The sequence below is a fragment of the Cotesia glomerata genome, linkage group LG6 (genome assembly GCF_020080835.1).
Source record: "Cotesia glomerata isolate CgM1 linkage group LG6, MPM_Cglom_v2.3, whole genome shotgun sequence".
NCBI lineage: Eukaryota > Metazoa > Arthropoda > Insecta > Hymenoptera > Braconidae > Cotesia > Cotesia glomerata.
This window is the reverse complement of record NC_058163.1, coordinates 24,067,230-24,086,411: the sequence shown is the minus strand read 5'-3', so window position 1 is coordinate 24,086,411 and position 19,182 is coordinate 24,067,230. Positions and strand designations below refer to the sequence as shown.

At 26.1% G+C, this 19,182-nt stretch overlaps 2 protein-coding genes across 5 annotated transcripts; one reads left to right on the top strand and one right to left on the bottom strand.

The window, feature by feature from the left end:
* Positions 1-2,220: 2,220 nt before the first annotated feature.
* Positions 2,221-12,009, bottom strand: LOC123267560 (WW domain-containing adapter protein with coiled-coil homolog). Of its 4 annotated transcripts, none has more exons than XM_044732256.1 (11): positions 11,802-12,009; positions 11,414-11,447; positions 10,413-10,656; positions 8,773-8,858; positions 8,150-8,224; positions 7,855-8,053; positions 5,795-6,459; positions 4,530-4,668; positions 4,231-4,457; positions 2,885-3,012; positions 2,221-2,790 (listed from the first exon to the last, which is right to left on the bottom strand). In XM_044732256.1, exons 1-11 carry the CDS (start codon positions 11,840-11,842, stop codon positions 2,712-2,714), a joined length of 1,917 nt encoding a protein of 638 aa, XP_044588191.1. In that variant the 5' UTR covers positions 11,843-12,009; the 3' UTR covers positions 2,221-2,711. The 4 variants fall into 4 exon arrangements, with proteins under 4 accessions (XP_044588191.1, XP_044588189.1, XP_044588190.1 ...); XM_044732254.1 differs by having other exon boundaries at positions 4,530-4,671; positions 11,802-12,008; XM_044732255.1 differs by having other exon boundaries at positions 4,530-4,671; positions 10,413-10,653; positions 11,802-12,008.
* A 1,210-nt stretch (positions 12,010-13,219) lies between these two features.
* Positions 13,220-19,034, top strand: LOC123268080 (putative uncharacterized protein DDB_G0282133). Its single transcript, XM_044732963.1, has 5 exons — positions 13,220-13,490; positions 14,500-15,918; positions 15,988-16,846; positions 17,222-17,259; positions 18,791-19,034. Exons 2-4 carry the CDS (start codon positions 15,454-15,456, stop codon positions 17,245-17,247), a joined length of 1,350 nt encoding a protein of 449 aa, XP_044588898.1. The 5' UTR covers positions 13,220-13,490; positions 14,500-15,453; the 3' UTR covers positions 17,248-17,259; positions 18,791-19,034.
* The last annotated feature ends 148 nt before the right edge of the window (positions 19,035-19,182 follow it).

The window sequence follows — 19,182 nt, the reverse complement described above, 5'->3', positions numbered from 1 at the left end:
AAAAAAAATATATATACTAGGGTGGCCCAAAAAAACCGACTATTTTTTTTTCTCACGAGTCTTAAGTGAAAAAACTTTAGTTTTTTATGTTTTAAGAGACCTCTCCAAAGGACAGCTTAAAAAAAATTTTTTAAGAGGTAGTTGCAAATTTTTTTAAATTTAAAAAATTGAATTTTTTTTTTTTTATTTTTTTTCACGTTACGGTATAATTTTATAGACCAAAAAAAAGAAAGTTTCAGTTCAAAATTTAAATTTTGAACAGTCATTAAAATTTTTTTTTTCTTTAATGTAGTTGATTAACTGAAATTTTTAATTAAAACAAAAATTATGTATTTTATATTGTGCTTTTTTAGTTCATCCCGTGGTGTATTTTTATCGACTATTGTATGAAATTAAAAAAAAAAAATTCTAGAATTTTAATATGAATATTTAAAGGTCGCTTGAAAAAATCTGGTAATGCAATAATTAATAAAAAAAAAAAAAACTAGCAACTATGCAGTCACTATGTGACTGCCTTGACTTGTGAAGTATAAATAAATAGAATTTTGCTTTATTAAATAATGGCTTTTGTCAAATTGCACTGTACTTTCGTAATTATTGACGTTTTTAAAGATATAAGCTCATCCCGATGTTACACTCATCAAGAGTTTTCATTTGAGTACTCACATGCATTTTTGATATATTTTTTATATATACATATATATAATAAATATAAATATATAAAATATATGAAAAATTGATGTGGGTACTCGAATGAAAGGTCTTGATGAGTGTAACATTGAAATGAGCTTATATCTTTAAAAATATCATTCATTGACAAGATACAATGTAATTTCTTAATTATTGACATTTTTCAAGATATAAACTCATTACGATGTTACACTCATCGAGACTTTTCATTTAAGTACCAACATGGCATTTTTTATATATTTTTTATATATGGTATTTGTTAAATATATAAATATATAAAATATATGAAAAATTGATGTGGGTACTCAAATGAAAGGTCTCGATGAGTATAACATCAAGATGAGCTTATATCTTTAAAAATATAATAAGTTGACAAAATACAACATAATTTCTTAATTATTGACATTTTTAACGATCTAAGCTCATCATGATGTTACACCCATCAAGAGCTTTCATTTGAGTACCCACATGCACTTTTCATGTATATATATATATATATATATATATATATATGCTATATATATATATATAGCAGTATATATATATATATATATATATATATATATATATATATATAAATATATAAAAAATTTGAAAAATTGATGTGGGTACTCAAATGAAAGGTCTCGATGAGCATAACATCAAGATGAGCTTATATCTTTAAAAATATAATAAGTTGACAAAATACAACATATTTTCTTAATTATTGACATTTTTAAAGATATAAGCTCATCCCGATGTTACACTCTTCAAGAGCTTTCATTTGAGTACCCATATGCACTTTTCATATATTTATCATATATACATTTATACAATATACATAAATATATAAAATATATGAAAAATTGATGTGGGTACTCAAATGAAAGGTCTCGATGAGCATAACATCAAGATGAGCTTATATTATTAAAAATGTCAATAATTCACAAGATACATGGTCATTTCTTAATTATGTATCTAGAGACAGCACTTTCAAATTACTTATCACAATAAATTGACTTTCGGTGAGAATAATATAAAACCTTGAAAAGGCACAAATTCAAGTCATGACCTTTGCAATTACACTAAAAAAACCAATTTTATCATATGACTATCCTGGAGAAAAAATTTCTCTTATTTTCTTAATAATATAAATTATGTGTGACTTTTCAAAATTTAAATTTTGAACTGAAACCTTCAGAAACTTTTTTTTATTTATAAAATTATACCGTAACAAGAAAAAAAAAAATTCAATTTTTGAAATTTAAAAAAATTTGGAGCGACCTCTTAAAAATTTTTTTTCGAGCTGTCCTTTGAAGAGAGCTCTTAAAACATCAAAAACTAACATTTTTTCACTCGAAAAAAAAAAATGTTCGGTTTTTTTGCGCCACCTTAATTAATATATACCTAAAGTCGATAATTTTTCCCCTACGCTAAATGACGACTGTATTTATTATTGATTTGAATCGATTACAATAACTGCTTTTCGGGGATAGGCCTAATGCGTTTTCCCAGAGAGGTCTTTAACATATTTCCTTAATCCTTTAATTATTTATTAATTAATAATTAATAATTAATTTTTTTTTTATTTATTTCATATACTTTATAATTAATCCGTAATTATTATTATAAATGGATGATGATAACGAGGATGACGAGACGATAATGATAATGATGAAACGACAATGCTAAATGACGATAAAAATTAATTATAATAATAATTGATAATTAATTATAGATTGAGAAGCGTAGCCTATCCTCTCTAGGCAGCCCAATCATCATTCGCTAATTCATATCACTTTTACATTAATGACATAATTTAGGTACACTTCTTAATTACTTTTTTTTATTATTTTTTTTTATATTTTTTTTTATTTTAATATTAATGAGAATAATAATTATGTTTTTATTCTTGTTTACTTGCGTGAATTAATTATAGGTTTCTTCATTATCTTTATTATTATTATTATTATTATTATTATTATTATTATTATTATTTTAATTATTAATTAATTAATCAATAATTTTTATAGTCTCTTACACTAAGAGTCATCAGCCATAAAGGAGTTTTGGGATTTCAGCTCCTCCAAGGTGTGGATTTGTTGGCGTAAAAATAATATCCTGTAAAAAAAATTACAATTTTCAATTATTACTAACTCTAGCACAATTCATTTTTATTCTTATATTTTTATTAATGAAGTTATGAATTTATTACCTTTGTTCTTGTAATGTAGCTTGAATTTCAGTGAGCCTTACTAACGATCGAGCAGTCTTGAGCTCTGCTGAAACTCTAGTACATTGTAAACTTCCCATTGTATGTGCTTCTTCACTTAATTTTTGGGCCTGATAAATTAATAAAATATTATTATTATTACTATTGATTCAAAATTGTGACAATGAACAATAATTTTTGATTTTTTAAGAAAATTTAATAATAATAATCAATTTTAAACATTTTCACTACTTATTATTATCTATATTATTAAGAGAATAAGGAAAAATACTCTATCTCTAGATACATAATTGAGAAATGACCTTGTATCTTGTGAAATATTGACATTTTTAAATATATAAGCTCATCCTGATGTTACACTCATCGAGACCTTTCATTTGAGTACCCACATCAATTTTTCATATATTTTGTATATTTATATATATTATATATATGTATATATGAAAAATATATCAAAAATGCATGTGGGTACTCAAATGAAAGCTCTTGATGAGTATAACATTGAAATGAGCTTATATCTTTGAAAACGTCAATATTTAAGAAAGTACAGGGAAATTTAACAAATATATTTGGAGAATTATTGACATTTTTAAAGATATAAGCTCACCCTGACATTATACTCATCGAGACTTTTCATTTGAGTACCCACATCATTTTTTCATATATTTATATATACTATATATATGAATATATGAAAAATATATCAAAATGCATGTGGGTACTCAAATGAAAGCTCTTGATGAGTATAAAATCGGGATGAGCTTATATCTTTAAAATCGTCAATATTTAAGAAAGTACCGTGTATATTAACAAATATCTTGTGAATTATTGACATTTTAAAAGATATAAGCTCATCCCGACATTACATTCATCGAGACCTTTCATTTGAGTACCCACATCAATTCTTCATATATTTATATATATTATATATATGTATACATGAAAAATATATAAAAATGCATGTGGGTACTCAAATGAAAGCTCGTGATGAGTGTAACATCGGGATGAGCTTATATCTCAAAAAATGTCAATATTTAAGAAAGTACAGTGCAATTTAACACAAGTCATTATTTAATTAATCAAAATTTTAATTTTTTATAGTTCACAGATCACGGCAGTCAAATAGTGATTGCAAGCTTGCTATTATTATTATTATTATTATTATTATTATTGCTTGATTGATTGATTGAAAACTATGGCAATAAACAATAATTTTTGATTTTTTTTTTTTTAATGTAATAATAATAATGTAGTAATTCATTAAAATTTTATTAATACTATTAATCTTCGTAAAAAATAAAAGTTTAACATTGAAAGTAAAAACAAACCTGTTTCTCAAGAATATCAGCCGGAAAAGCGCGAACATGTTGAGTCAAATCTTCCCGATAATGATTAGCAAGTGAAGGTGTCAGTGAAGGTGTTAACGGTGGCTGAACTCTCGAAAGCGCTTGTAACCCTCCAGCACTACCAAGACTACCAAGAGAACCCAACGTGCTGACTCCTTGCAGCGAACTGAGTCCCTGAACGCTAGCATTTAATCCTCCAGGACTCACCACTGTCAATCAAAAATTTTCCAATCAAATAACACCATAAATAACAAGCTAAAAATAAACAATAAAAAAATTACTCTTTCTCGCATCAATACAATCCTGTGTCTCCGAATGAGTTGGTGTCGGGGGACCTTCATTCGTAGAATTGACATTACCGCTGGTATCCACTTTTAGAGGCGCCATAAGATCGTTGCAGCCTCGATCGCTGCTTCCTGACTGCTGAAGAAGTAATTAGTCAAGAATTAATAAATTAATTAATAAGAATTAAGAAATTAATAAGAATTAAGAAATTAATAAGAATTAATCAATTAAGAAGAATTAATAAATTAATAAGAATTAATAAATTAAGAAATTAAGAGGTTACATGGGTTTCACGGTTTCAAAAAATCGATTTTTTTGTTTTATTAAATTCTACAATATCTCTACCCAAGATTTCTCGAGAACTACTCAACCGATTTTGATGAAATTTTAGACAGGTCTTCGAGATATAATTTACAAGATCTTGAACGAAAAATTAATTTTTTTTTTTTTTTTTTCCAATTTCAACTATTTAAAAAAAAAAAGATGCCGCGAAATGTTAGCCAAATTTTTAATTTTTTTTTTAAAAACCTCTGCCAAAAATCCAATTTTCATTTTTTTTCTTTCGTTCAAGACCTAATTTGAAGTCCTAACTAAAGCACATATTTTTTTTTTCACTTCTGATGATCTTGCTAGGAGTTCTGATGATCACGCGGATGCATCTTTTTTCCGAGGAAATGAAGTCACATTAGCAGAGTTTTTAATATTTTTTTTTTTTAATTTCAGTAAACCTTAATTTTATTAAACATGTATCTTTAAGACAGTAAAAAGATTGAATAAAATATTTTATTTTTTCTATTAAAAAAAAGTTGTTGAAAATAGATCATTTTTTCCGTAAAGAAACCCATGTAACTCCTTAATAAATTAATAAGAATAAATAAATAAATTAAGAAGAATTAATAAATTAATAAGAATTAAGAAGAATTCATGAATTAATAAAAATTAATAAATTAATAAATTAAAAAGAATTAATAAGAATAAATAAATAAATTAAGAAGAATTAATAAATTAATAAGAATTAAGAAGAATTCATGAATTAATAAAAATTAATAAATTAATAAATTAAAAAGAATTAAGAAGAATTCATGAATTAATAAATAAATAAATTAATAAGAATTAATAAATTAAAAAGAATAAAGAAGAATTGATGAATTAATAAGAATTAAGAAATAAATAAATTAAGAAGAATTAATAAATTAATAAAATAATAAGAATTAATAAATAAATAAATAAGAATAAATAAAATTATAGAGTTAAAACTTACTTGTCGCGACAGAAAAAGAGCAGTCTGTATAGTTTGAAGTGCCTGCTTAGGTGTGATATCATTCTGATCCTTGCTACCAGTTATTTGTGACAATAATCTCGGCAAGTTAGCGAGAGTAACCGGAGGACCAGGTGCATTGCTGTTACCAGGTTGACTACTGTGCGTCGTAGGGGATGACGACAATTTTCCAGTTGTCGAGGGTAAAGATGTGGGTGGATGAGAAGATAATCTTGGGAGCGCGGTGGCTAGGAGCACAGGTCCTTGGGGCATTGTGTCGTGAAGAGATGTCTGAGTTTCCGAGGTCGGCGTTGAATCACCCGGCGATATGTCCATGTCCTGGGACTGACGCTCACCGCCACACATGTCATCTCTGTCACGTTGCTGCTGCTCACGTTCTCGCTGCTGTTGCTGTAGTTCGCGTTCACGCTCACGCTGCTCTCGGTCGCGCTCTCGCTCCCTTTGTTCGCGGTCACGCTCGCGCTGCTCTTTGTCGCGCTCGCGGGAGGATAACGACAGCAAATCATCTCTGCTGGAACTGCCCACACTATTGCTGGGTTGATTGCTGCCTGAACACGATCCCCAGTACTCGCGTTTGTCTATCTGCCGGGATTTGCTGTCCCTTATATTGCTACTGTTGGCTCGCGAGTTGGAATGTTTATCATGACCTTTGTAATTTTAATTATTACAATTATTAGTTGATTTGTTGGTGATTGTTTTTATATGCTAGCTTTCTTTATGGATTTTATTGACAATTATTACGCTGAGAAGAAAAATTTATTTTTCTAAAAAAATGAGCAATTTTGTAATAAGAAATTAATTTTAACTAGAAACCTTGCAGTCACTATGTGGACTATAAATAAATAAGATTTTGCTTTATTAAATAATGATTTGTGTTAAATTGCACTGTATTTTCTTAACTATTTACATTTTTGAAGATATAAGCTCATCCTGATGTTACTCTCACCAAGAGCTTTCATTTGAGTACCCACATGCATTTTTGATATATTTTTCATATATTTATATATATATAAATATATGAAATATATGAAAAAATGATGTGGGTACTTAAATGAAAGGTCTTGGTGAGTGTAGCATTGGAATGAGCTTATATCTTTAAAAATGTCAGTAGATGACAAGATACAAGGTCATTTCTTAATTATTGATGCTTTTTAAGATATAAGCTCATCTCGATGTTACACTCATTAAGAACTTTCATTTGAGTACCCACATGCATTTTTCATATATTTGTCAAATATACATATATATAATGTATATAAATATATAAAATATATGAAAAATTGATGTGGGTACTCAAATAAAAGGTCTCGATGAGTGTAATGTCGTAGTGAGCTTATATCTTTAAAAATGTTAATAGTTCACAAGATACAATGTCATTTCTTAATTATTGACGTTTTTAAAGATATAAGCTCATCCCGATGATACACTCATCAAGAGCTTTCATTTGAGTACACACATGCATTTTTGATATATTTTTCATATATACATATATATAAATATATAAAATATATGAAAAATTGATGTGGGTACTCAAATGAAAAGTCTCGATGAGAGTAATGTCGTAGTGAGTTTATATCTTAAAAAATGTCAATAGTTCACAAGATACAAGGTAATTTCTTAATTATTTACATTTTTAAAAATCTAAGCTCATCCCGATGTTACACTCATCGAGAGCTTTCATTTGAATACCCACATGTATTTTTGATATATTTTTCATATATACATATATATAATATACATGAATATATGAAAAATTGATGTGGGTACTCAAATTAAAGCTCTTTATGATTGTAACATCAGGATGAGCTTATATCTTTAAAAATGTCAATAGTTTACAAGATACAACGTAATTTCTTAATTATTTATCAACAAAAAAGTTTTGAGAAAAATTTTAATTTTGTCTGCTAAGAAATAAAATTGTTTAAAATTTGAAACAAATTTATTTCTTATTAAACAATTGCTCAATTTTTTACAAATAAATTTTTTCTCTCAGGTACCATATAAAAGTTTGATATAAATTTTTAAAATAAAAAAATACATACTTGACCTAGTTGAATAATCATTCGATTGACGTTGCCTACTGTCATTTCGAACAATCCATTCACGTGGTTTTTCCCACTGTGATACTTCTGTTTTGCAGTTGTAATAATACTTTTTACCTGATGAACTCAAGTGTTCTGACCAGTCACCGAACCTTGCTCCTCGTTCAACGACACCACCTCGTTCATCTCCTCTTTTATCCTATAATTTATTCGTATAAATTCGGTCATTGTTTTTTATTAAAAAATTTTATATTTAACTGAATCAAATTTAACTAAAAAAAAAAAAAAATAATACCTGACAAGAGTTATGTGCAGGTTTACGCTGCGACGATTCTCGGGAGGAATTAGATAGTTTTATGGGATGCAAGATCTTGAAACAAATAAATTTTTATTTTTAATTTCTTAGTCGTAAGTCATGATATCAATATTTAAAAAAATTTTTTTTTACAAGCTGAGACTAGTAAAATTTTGTTCACCAGCTTGATAAGTTTAATAAATATTAAAAAAATGTATTCTTAGAACCTATGAAGAATTTTTATAACTTCTTATTTAATAAAAATCTTATTCTTCATTAAAATTTGTTTGATTAATTAATAATTATTACGCTACTTTAATACTTTAAATAAATTCAGGGTATTATTAATTAACACTTGAAAAATTTTTACTAAAAGAAAATGTACTTTATTTTTTTGCAATCTTAAAGCGTAAATTTTGAAAATAAAATTTTAAAAATTTAATCTTTAAAGCTAAACAGTAAATTTAATTTCAGAAATTTTATTTTTAATTTAAAGATATGAACTATGAAAAAATTTTTAAAATTTTCTATAAAATTTATAAAAATAAATCACCTTTATAATTACTCAAAATAAAAAAATCAAAATTATTTTTTGTAATAAAATATAAAATATAATAATTTACCTCTCCACCACTCCTGTCATGATTGGTCCGGTGCTCAGAATCCCGACTGTCACGGCTTCGTTTGTCTTTTGGAGATCGTGCACAATCTAGACATACAAGCATGTATAAGCTGAAAATTATCAATAAAAAGTCATCCAGCATTTATTCTAATTGACTCTAGATACTTTTGTTATCAATTACAACATATAGTTGGATTATCAATACTAGCAACCTTGCAGTCACCATGTGAACTATAAATAAATAAAATTCTCCTTCATTAAATAATGAATTTTGTTAAATTGCACTGTACTTTCTTAAATATTGACGTTTTTAAAGATATAAGCTCACCCCGATGTTACACTCATCAAGAGCTTTCATTTGAGTACCCACATGCATTTTCATATATTTTTCATATATTCATATATATATAATATATATATAAATATATGAAAAAATGATGTGGGTAATCAAATGAAAGGTCTCGATGAGTGTAGTGTCAGGATGAGTTTATATCTTTAAAATTGTCAATAGTTCACAAGATATTTCTTAAATTGCACCGTACTTTATTAATTATTGATCTTTTTAAGGATATAAGCTCATTCCGATATTACACTCATCAAGAGCTTTCATTTGAGTACCCACATGCACTTTTTATATATTTTTCATATATACATATACATAATATATTTAAATATACAAAATATATGAAAAATTGATGTGGGTATTCAAATGAAAGGTCTCGATGAGTGTAACATCGAGATGAGCTAATATCTTTAAAAATGTCAATAATTCACAAGTTATTTGTTAAATTGCACTGTACCTTTTTAAATATTGACGTTATTAAAGATATAAGCTCATTTCGATGTTACACTCATTAAGAGCTTTCATTTGAGTACCCACATGCACTTTTCATATATTTTTCATATATACATATATATAATATACATAAATATACAAAATATATAAAATATTGATGTGGGTATTCAAATGAAAGGTCTCGATGAGTATAACATCGAGATGAGCTAATATCTTTAAAAATGTCAATAATTCACAAGTTATTTGTTAAATTTCCCTGTATTTTCTTAAATATAGACGTTTTTAAAAATATAAGCTCATTTTGATGCTACACTCTTTAAGAGCTTTTATTTGAGTACCCACATGCATTTTTGATATATTTTTCATATATACATATATATAATATACATAAATATACAAAATATATGAAAAATTGATGTGGGTACTCAAATGAAAGATCTCGATGAGTGCAACATCAGAATGAGCTTATACCTTTAAAAACGTCAATAGTTCACAAGATATTTGTCAAATTGCACCGCACTTTCTTAACTATTGGCGTTTTTAAAGATATAAGCTCATCCCGACATTACACTCATGAAGAGCTTTCATTTGAGTACCCACATGCATTTTGATATATTTTTCATATATACATATATATAATATATATAAATATATGAAAAATTGATGTGGGTACTCAAATGAAAGGTCTTAATGAGTGTAACATCAGGATGAGCTTATATCTTTAAAAATGTCAACAGTTCTCAAGATACAAGATCATTTCTTAATAATGTATCTAGACTATCTTGGACACAAAATTGATCTCATTCCCTTAATAATATAGATAAAAATAATTGATATACAAGTACCGGAATACTTTTCTCGTGAAGAAGATAACTTGTAGTCTCTATTTTCTCTCTCCTTCTTATAAAGAGGTTTGGTTGTGTAGCTACGTGGACTCTCGCGATCCACAGGCATGCCCATGCCCAATCCACCAGCTGGACTATACGAATTACCATTTGGAGAATCGCGCATTCGTCCCTCGTAACGATTGTCCGATGACACTGTTGATGAGGGATAGCCGCCTTTTGAACCGCTGTACTTGGCGTTCTGCTTCGACACACATCACCAATTAGCTCTTCAGTCATCAAAATTATCAATTGTTTTTCTCCAGTCAGTTTCATTATTAAATTCTCCCTCAGAAAACTTATTTACTTATTTTTAAATAGCTATGATAATAAAAGCAGCTGATTTTTTAAACTTTCCAAGTGTCAAAATAAAATTCTACGTTAATAAATTAAAAAAAAAAAAAGTGTAAATTATTTATAAAAATCCAAAAATTCTGTCTTATTATCAGTATATACAATTAAATAATTTTTTTAATTTTTTTTCAGCAACTTATTGATTTTTTTTCTTAAAATGAGGTTATGTTGTCATTTTCACCAAGTGTATCAATTATTTATTGAATAATTAATATAATTAATTATTTATAAATAATAAATAAATTTATTTACTCAAAAATGATTAATAGTATTAAAAAATAAAATTTTTTATAAAAAAAAAGTGTTTTTAATTAAAAAAAAAATAATTAAAATTTTTAATTTTAAATAATTTAAAAATGTCAAATATTTTTTAAGTTAAAAAAAAATATTAAAATGCAGAGTAAAAATAAAAAATAAAAATTCTAAACACTCAATTGAGTTGCTGTCAACGTCCGAGTATAAATGTCCTCAATAAATAACAATGATAATAAGAACCAACTAAAAAAGAATCTAAATGTTTAAATAAACATATTGAAGTAATTTTTGCGGGGAAATAAAAAAAAAAGTAAATAAATATTAAAATTTATCCCCTCCAAAATAATATTTACCTGATAGGGATGGGTTTGGTGCTTTTCGAAGTACCTGAAATAAAATAAAAACAATTATTAATATTATTGAATATTAAAAATCTAAATAAATTTTATAAAAATATTAAAAGGAAAATAAATAATAAATAGACAAGTAAAAATTCAATGGCGGTTGTGAGAATTGAGACAAGTTGATGAGGTTCAAGTGGGATAATAAATAAAAAGTCATTTAGATTTAAGTTTACAAAAGGTGAGTGGTAATTGTGGGTAAAAGGTTGTAAAGGAGAGTGTTTGTCAAGATGAAGCGTCAGTTTGTTAATAAAGTCAGGATGGAGTTATCGTCGGGATAAAAAAATGTAATATTTAAGACTGTAGAATAGAATAAAGTGTTGTCTTCCTGGTGTCCTACCCATCGCTGATCCTTTGTGGTTTCCTCGCATGCATTACCATCAATGCCGGTGTCTTTATTTAATTCGCGGCTCTCGGTTTTATGTTTATATATATATTTAATAATATATCAAATTAATGTCATAAAAATAACATTAACGTTTGGATTGTAACAGTCAACTTTCATCCTACCCGGACGCCATGTCACTTCTTTAGTTCTTTAGTGAAACGAACCGCAGTCTTTGCTATACACTCGGGCTAAATTCACTCATCAAGTATAGTCGCGTCGAAAAATTCGACAATTATACAACGATTTCTTCTTTAGCCGCGGAACTGTTAAACAATTTTGTGCTAATTCTGGATCGCTCTTTCTTTCTCGCTCTTAGGTGCTAGGTTTTATTTTCTCAGACGGTAACTCAACGCGGGTTTATATAGACTGTACTGACATGTGTTGTTGCTGTCACTTTTGCTGGAACCACGGTCTGCAACTCTCCTGTCAAATATTTTAAAAGTGTCTACAATACAAACTTAAGTATTTTTATATTTTTTTTTAACTTTTTTTTTCTATAAAAAATTTTCTAAATTAATAAACTGTCAACTTTTTTTTATTTTTGTCATAATAATAACAATAATAATAAATATTATTTAAAAAAAATTTATCAAATATTTTTTATCATAATTAACTATGTTTTAATGAAAATTAAGTTAGTCGACGTGTTTAATTTTTAACTTTTTTTTTTATTAATTAAATTAGAACAAAAAAAAATTTTTTTTAAGTTGTACTTAAAGTTTTTTACAAATGAAAATCTTTTGATGGAAATAAATTTAGCATGACCTTAGTTAGCAGTCACTTGACTATTTAAAAAATTTTTTTTAACAATTAAATTTGTTTCAAAAAATTATTTTTGAAATATCGGATTTTTTATTTTTTTAATTTTTTACATGTCAATTTTTTTTATAATTTTTTTTACCATAATTTATTTGTTACAAAAATTTTTAAAATTATTAAATATCTGCTAAATTAATTTTCATAAATTTAGCAGATATTTTATAATTTTTAGAATGTTTTTTTAAAAATAAATTATGGCAAAAAAAATTAGAAAAAAAAATTGACATGTAGAAATTTTGAAAAGTAAAAAATGCTATTTTTTGAAAGAAATTTTTTTGAACAAATTTGTTTGTTAGAAAAAATTAAAAAATTATCTAGTGACTGCTAATTTTAATATTATAATTTTTTATTTTTTTATAATAATTTTTTTAATGAAAAAAAATTCTAATAATTTTTAGATGTCAGCTAACTTAATTTTCATAGTTTTATCTAATTATAGTAAATTTTAATAATTAATAATAATAATATTTAATTAAAAATATTAATTTTTTAATTTTATTTTCAAATTATTTTGACAATTGTGGTTAGAATGAGATTATGATGACATCTTCCAGCAGAAAAAGTAATTTTTTCAATAAAACACTTTTCTGATAGATGCAATTGGACGCAGTGGTTAATTGTTACAAGAAAATTACTCGATAAAAATAAATAATAAATAATAAATAATAATAATAATAATTTATTATTGTTTTTTAAACATAAAGTTTTATTGGAATTAAAAAACTAAACAGATGAAGTTTGAAGCTCTCTTTAGAATGTGAAGGCGTTTGTTAGGGAGCTAGAAGCCACTGAAATTTTCACAGAAAGATTGTAAACAATCAAGTAAGTATGATATGTTTAGAATAAGCCAAAAAAAATCAACTATTTTAAAAGTTATTATCGAATTATAATTAAGAATTGTTAGAAAAATACAATTAAAAAACATGAAAATAAAGTTAGCCGACATCTAAAAATTTATATGATTTTTTATATTAAAGAATTATTATAAAAAAATGAAAAAAAAATTTTTTCATTTGTTAAAATCTTCAAAAACTACAAGTGCAATTTTTAAAAAATATTTTTTAGTTATAAATTAATAAATTAAGCAAAATAAAAAAATTAAAAATGTCGGCTAACTTTATTATTATTTAAAAAACTTTAATTTTATAGTAACTTAAAAAAATAAAAAGTTGAATTTTCGGCATACTTTATTATGAAAATAAAGTTAGACATCTAAAAAATTTTAGAATTTTTTTTTTATTGGAAAAATTATTACAAAAAAATTTGTTTTTAAAAAAATTACAAAACTGCAATTGCAATTATTAAAAAAAAGATTTTTTAGTTCTAATTTAATAAATTAATCAAAATCAAAAATGTTGGCTAACTTTATTGTTATTATTTATGACAATAAAATTAGCCGACATTTAAAAATTTTGATAATTTTTTTTATTGAAAAAATCATTAAAAAAAAATGTTTTTTAAAATTTAATTTATGAAAATTTTGAAAAACTAAGTGCAATTAAAAAAAAATATTTCTTAGTTCTAACTTAATAAATTAAGCAAAATAAAAAATGTCGGCAAGCTTAAAAAAAAATTAATTTAGCATATGTTTAATAATTTAAAAAATTTTATAACAAATAAATTATGGCAAAAAAAAATTGACTTGTAGAAATTAAAAAAAATAAAAAATGCAATTTTTTAGAAATAATTTTTTGGGACAAATTTTTTTGATAAATAAAATAAAAAAATTGTTAAGTGACTGCTAGCTTTAATGTCATCTAACTTTATAGTTTTTATTTTATTACTAAAAAAATAATTATAGTAGTATTAATAAATTTTTTATATTATCCAGGTAAATTAAAACGTCAGTTACGAAGATAAAATTTCTCTGAAGTACAATTCCATTTTAAATTTTAATTACCAAATTCAGTATATTCAATGCAATAAAATAAAAAAAATGGAGGTGAGTCCTTGTAAAGAAAGCTTATTAATCAAAGATGAAACCATGAAGAACCAATATAAAACCGGCGAAAGCACGGAAGAAACTTTCAGCTGGAGTCTTGAATTTTCTAAAGATCTCTGCCAGAGTATCTCCAACCAAAACCACACAATTCTCCTAAACTTACTGCGTAAGTACATAAAAAATGTCTCCGAGGAAGCCGTAGAGTGCAACCAAAAGCCCAAACTAGCAGCTGAGTTATCAAACCACATCAATCGTACTCTCACCTTCTTCTACTTCTACTGGCTGGACATCAAAGAGCAGTGCGACGACCAAGTAACCAATTTGTACTTGAACAAAATATCTGATTTGCTGTCAATTTACCTCGAGATTAAATTACCACCCACTAATTTATTCAACACGATTTTTATTAACTTAGAAAACTCAACAGAGCACGTACTGCGTGTTTTGCTAAACGCCAAGCTTTCAAAGCTTGATCACTCAATTTACGAGCCTATTTTCAGCAAGTGCTTCAGCAAAAGCACTTCTTTAACAGCCACGTCGTATGTATGACAATTGCTGGGCCTGAAGCTCTGGAGAAGTCTCAAAGATTCTCCAGAAGACCTTAAAAAAATCGAAGACATCGCTGTCAATCTCCTAGGGCCTCATCCACCTGTTTCTTCTCTTATATCCGAACTTCTGCCTCATAATCTAACAAACACGACTCTAGAGTGGCTGCAGCAGCCCTTCGATCTCCGGAAACACTGGACTAACTTTGTAAATTACGAGTCTCGTCCAACTGGACGAGTTGTCCAGGACGACGGGTCCTAGCAGTTGCTTAACTCCGTCGCTAGCCGACGGAGTTCGATGTCCTTAGAAAAAGTCCATAGAGAAAGTTTTAAAAATAGCAAACGCAAACGACCTGGTAAGGTGATACATATCGATTTGACGGACGATGAACCTAAAGAAACAACTATTTGCTGTGGGGAGAAAAAAAAATACACGAGTGGGAGTTTACGATGGGTCAAAAAAATTCTAGAGATAGATAAAGTTAAAAAGAAAAACGGACGTGGTAAGAATAATAATAATAATAATAATAATAATAGTGATGTCCAGATCGTTGATGCTCACAGTACTGCTAATTACGGGGATATTAATGATAAAATGCCAAATTATAAACCTGTATTTGTTAATGAAGTTAGTGAGAGTAATTTTACGAATTTAATGTGTCAAGATATTAATAATTATAGTACCTTATTACAAGTTACTGATAATTGCAGTAGAAATAATAATAATAATAGTCATAATAATAGTAACAGTCATAATAATAATAATAATAATAATAATAATAATAATAATAATAATAATAATAATAATAATAATGCTATCACTAATAATAGTAATAGTAAAAATAATAATAATAATAATAATAAACCAGAAAATGTATTATTATTATATAATGATAAATTAAATTGTGATTTAACTGCTAAACAATCTTGTTCTAGTAGTAATAAAAGTTCAAATGATGTACAGGAATTAATTATAAATAATAGATATAAAAAAATTAAAAATGATGATGATAGTGATTATGATAATGATATAAGTAATTTAGAAATATGTCCTGTTACGACTACTGTCAGCTCTGAAGATTTATCAGGTGATGGTATTTTTTGGGATGATGTTAATTTATTTAAGTATAATGATTATAAATTAGAATTTGATATGGAAAATAATTACTCTGATTTAAAACCAACCTGTGAGATGAATTTAAAAGGAGATGAAGTTATGAAGGATACGGAAAATGATATTGGAATTTTTGATAATATTTTGCAAGATGTGCCAATTGATAGGCCCGGAAACTGGAGCTACTTGTTTGATTGTCATCTGGCGAATATTGAATCTCCGGATGCGATTTTGTCAAGCACGGAGCTTACGAGAAAGGGTTTTTCTAAACATAATTATATGGTCTCGCTGGGGTTGAGTAAAAAAGACTGTGAAGAGAAAAATAATGGAGGTGATGAAGCTTTGGAGTGTCAGTTTGATGAAGATGATGATAAGAAGGAAGATCATTTTGATGCTTTTGGGAGACAGTCTTCCTCTGGTGTTTCTTCAACTACTTCAATTATTTCTGAACAGTGCCAGCCGAGGGTAGATGGAAAAGCTAATCGACGAAGTAAGATCAGGGGTATTAAGGAACCCGCATTGAAGAAAAAGAAGAAAAGTAAAATTTTTCAGCATAGAAGATTGCATTTTAAAGAAGGTATTAGATTGATAAATATTATTGTTTTTATTTAATTAAATTTTATTTTTATTTTTATGTATATTAAAATTAAAAAAAATATTAGTTCTACGCTGAAGATTATCGAAGAAAATTTTATTAAGTTATTCATAAAGTTTATTAAAATTTTTTAATTATAATTTTTTATTATTGATGGAAAAAGAAAGTAATTAATAGGAATTTTTAATAAGAGAGGATTAAATTCAACACTGAAGATCACCAATGAAGATTTAAAAAAAAAGACTGGAGCTCTGTGATAAATCAATATATTAATTGTTAATTAATTATAAGGCGAAAGGTCATGCCAATAGAAAACTTTATATATTGTTGATTAATAAAATATAATTATTTTTACAGATATTGAGTCATTGAAAAAAAATTAAAGCGGCTACTGGGTAAGTTAAAAAAATTTTTTTTTTAATATTACAATGTGTAGTAATCTATATCATTAAGAGAATAAGAAAAATTTTGTTTTTAAGATAGTCATATGATAAAATTGGTTTTTTTTAGTGAAATTTAGTGTATTTCTCACCGATATTCAATTTATTATGATAAATATTTAGGCTTCATTCGAAAATGGTCTATCTCTAGATACATAATTGATAAATTACTTTGTATCTTGAGAACTATTAACATTTTTAAAGATATAAGCTCATCCTGATGTTACATTCATCAAGAGCTTTCATTTGTGTACCCACATCGATTTTTCATATATTTTATATATTTATATATATTATATATATGTATGTATATATGAAAAATATATGAAAAATGCATGTGGGTACTCAAATGAAAGCTCTTGTTGAGTGTAACATCAGGATGAGCTTATATCTTTAAAAATGTCAATAATTAAGAACTGACATTGCTATCTTGTCAACTATTTACATTTTTGAAGATATAAGCTCATCCTGACACCACACGCATCGAGACCTTTCATTTGAGTATCCACATCAATTTTTCATATATTTATATATGTATATATGAAAAATATATCAAAATGCATGTGGGTACTCAAATGAAAGCTCTTAATAAGTGTAACATTGGGATGAGCTTATATCTTTAAAAATATCAATAATTAAGAAATGACCTTGTATCTTGTGAACTATTGACATTTTTAAGGATATAAGCTCATCCTGATGTTACACTCATCAAGAGCTTTCATTTGAGTACCCACATCAATTTTTCATATATTTTATATATTTATATATATTATATATATATATGTATGTATATATGAAAAATATATAAAAAATGCATGTGGGTACTCAAATGAAAGCTCTTGTTGAGTGTAACATCAGGATGAGCTTATATCTTTAAAAATGTCAATAATTAAGAACTGACATTGCTATCTTGTCAACTATTTACATTTTTGAAGATATAAGCTCATCCTGACACCACACGCATCGAGACCTTTCATTTGAGTATCCACATAAATTTTTCATATATTTATATATGTATATATGAAAAATATATCAAAATGCATGTGGGTACTCAAATGAAAGCTCTTAATAAGTGTAACATTGGGATGAGCTTATATCTTTAAAAATATCAATAATTAAGAAATGACCTTGTATCTTGTGAACTATTGACATTTTTAAGGATATAAGCTCATCCTGATGTTACACTCATCAAGAGCTTTCATTTGAGTACCCATATCAATTTTTCATATATTTATATACATTATATATATGTATATATGAAAAATATATGAAAATGCATGTGGGTACTTAAATGAAAGCTCTTGATGAGTATAACATCGGGATGAGCTTATATCTTTTAAAACGTAAATAATTAAGAAAATACAGTACAATTTAACAAAATTTATTATTTAATAAAACAAAATTTTATTTATTTTTAGTTAACTACGGCAATCACATAGTGATTGCAAGGTTGCTAGTAATTATTAATTAATTATCTTATTTACAGCTTGAAGATGCAGCCTTCATCGCTTAAATCAAGATACTCGTTCAGATAATATTAAGAATAATAATAATCCAAACAGTATTTTACAATTACGTGAAAAAAATATTCAAGACAATTTAATTAAGCCAACGTGTTCAAATTTATATTTTATATATAATAACATTAATAATTATGCTAAAATTTTACGCGTTTAAGGTATGTAATCAGTGCCATTTTCTTAATTTAATTATTCAGCATTAAAACTTTAAAATACTCAATTAAATATGTTTTTTACTTATAAAAAAAAATGTAATTATTTTTTTAATTTTTTAAATATTTTTTTTTTATTTAACTTAAGATAATACTCGATGTACTCGTTAATGTAATTAAAGCCAATTTAATACAAAAATCATCTA